The sequence below is a fragment of the Bombus vosnesenskii genome, unplaced genomic scaffold (genome assembly GCF_011952255.1).
Source record: "Bombus vosnesenskii isolate JDL3184/JDL3185 unplaced genomic scaffold, Bvos_JDL3184-5_v1.1 scf7180000014673, whole genome shotgun sequence".
NCBI classification, from domain to species: domain Eukaryota; kingdom Metazoa; phylum Arthropoda; class Insecta; order Hymenoptera; family Apidae; genus Bombus; species Bombus vosnesenskii.
In genome coordinates this window covers 17,254-19,482 of record NW_022883585.1, presented here as the reverse complement: position 1 = coordinate 19,482, position 2,229 = coordinate 17,254, and the positions used below count along the sequence as shown (strand labels likewise).

The 2,229-nt window shown below is 47.0% G+C and overlaps 1 protein-coding gene across 1 annotated transcript; it reads left to right on the top strand.

Annotated features, from left to right (window-relative positions):
- Positions 1 to 68: 68 nt before the first annotated feature.
- Positions 69 to 1,569, top strand: LOC117240484 (the record flags this gene model as incomplete). The annotated part of the gene is made up of 1 exon (XM_033506506.1): positions 69 to 1,569. A coding segment is annotated over exon 1 (1,501 nt), but the record flags the coding sequence as incomplete, so codon positions are not given.
- Positions 1,570 to 2,229: the final 660 nt, after the last annotated feature.

Here is a 2,229-nt window from a genome sequence, read left to right as displayed (position 1 = left end):
CCCAAAATTCGAATCGTGATCCGACATCAGAAGTGGGATTAGAACCGTTTAAAGTGCTACAAGAGCAAATGGTCCTTATGCGCGAGTTGATTCAGACGCTAGCGCACAAACCGGAGGAGCAAAGACCGAGTACGGAATCTAAGGATGCAACGTTACCACGTTTTGACCCCGAAGGTGCGGGCGCCGATCCATCCGCGTGGTGCTCTCATGCTGATTTGATTTTGAAAGACCACCCGATGCAAGATAGTGCGTTACTTTCCGCTCTAAATCGCGCCCTAAGGGGTCCTGCTGCGCATTGGCTTTCACAAATGGTGCGCGGTGGAAAGCTTACCTGGCCAACGTTTAAGGAACAATTTCTTTCGCGTTTTGGTGGCAGAGAGACAGCCGCTTCGGCGTTAATAAGGCTATCCAGAGAACGACCGTCGGAGACTGAATCCCCGGGGGCGTACGGTAGTCGCCTCCGCTCCATGCTGCAGATGAAGTTGCAGGATCTAACGATGCCCGAAGTGATCAATGCCCTCGCCCTTTATATACTGAGTTCACAAGATCGACGCTTTCGGCGACTAACGCTCGCGAATAATATCAGGACGGAGGACCAATTTCATGATGAAATGAGGATTCTCCCTTACAACGATCAGCCGACATCTTCGCCAAGAAATTCACTAACGGAACCTGAAGCTAAACGAAGCAGGCTATCAGTTCCTCGGATTAAGTGCTACCGCTGTGGTGCTCTCGGACATAGGAGAACGGAGTGTCGCCTGCAAATACCAACGGGGAAGGAGCAGGATATACGAAACCCGAAGGAAAAACGACCAGCCGCATCGTCGAAGGTGACCTGCTTCAAATGCCACGAGGAGGGACATATCGCGCCTAATTGCCTATCATCGCGGAAAAGAAACTACGATTCCATTGACGAACGCCGGATCGACTCCTGTGTAGTGGAAGCTCCGGCTGGTAGATTAAGCCATCTGGGTGAGTCGTATCCATTTTACTTTGATTCTGGGGCCGAGTGTTCGTTAATCAAAGAGTCCCTAGCCTCGAAATTTTCGGGTAAAAGAATAACCGATGTGGTAGTGATGCGAGGGATCGGGAATACTTGTATTAAGAGTACACTTCAGATTTTGTCCACTGTTTGTATTAACGGTCTTACATTGGAGATAGTTTTTCATGTCCTTGCCGACGATTACCTAAAATACGATATCATGATTGGTCGCGAGATTTTGAGCCAGGGATTCGACGTAAATATCACGCAAAATAGCCCCGTTATTTGTAAAACAAAGGTCGTTAACGCTTGTGGTAAAGTCGCGGAAGATGCGGTCAACATTAACGAGGTTGACACTGATGTGATCGGTAACGACAGAGATCGATTAATCTCTGTTCTCGAAAAATTTAAAGAATCATTCATTACGGGTTTCCCGCGTACTCGCGTCAATACGGGTCAGTTGGAAATACGGCTAATTGATCCCAACGTCACTGTGCAGAGAAGCCCTTACAGGCTTAGCGAGGAAGAGCGAAGAATAGTACGCGAGAGAATAGACGAATTAATGAAAGCACAAATCGTAAAACCTAGTAATTCGTCGTTCGCGAGCCCTATGATACTCGTGAAGAAGAAGGACGGCTCAGACAGATTGTGTGTAGACTTTCGAGCGCTGAATAAAAATACGGTCGCGGATCGGTATCCCTTGCCCCTTATTGCTGACCAAATCGCGAGATTGCAGAGTGCGAGATACTTCATTAGCCTGGATATGGCTAGCGGATTTCACCAGATCCCCATTCATCCTAACTCGACGGAATATACTGCGTTCGTTACCCCCGACGGTCAATACGAATACGTGACGATGCCGTTTGGGTTGAAAAATGCACCAGCCGTTTTCCAGAGAGCCATTTTCAAGGCCTTAGGCGACCTCGCTTATTCGTATGTCATTGTTTATTTGGACGACGTTCTAATAATCGCCCACTCAATAGATCAAGCTCTAGAAAGGTTGCACACTGTACTAAACACTCTCGTAAACGCCGGATTTTCTTTCAATTTCGCTAAATGTTCTTTTCTGAAAACGTCGGTACTTTATTTGGGATATGTAATTCGTAACGGAGAAGTTCGTCTAAACCCGGGAAAAATACAAGCTTTGAATTCTTTACCTGCACCGTCGACTGTCACACAGCTTAGGCAGTTCATAGGTTTGGCCTCTTACTTCCGAAAATTTATTCCTAAATTTTCACAAGTGATGA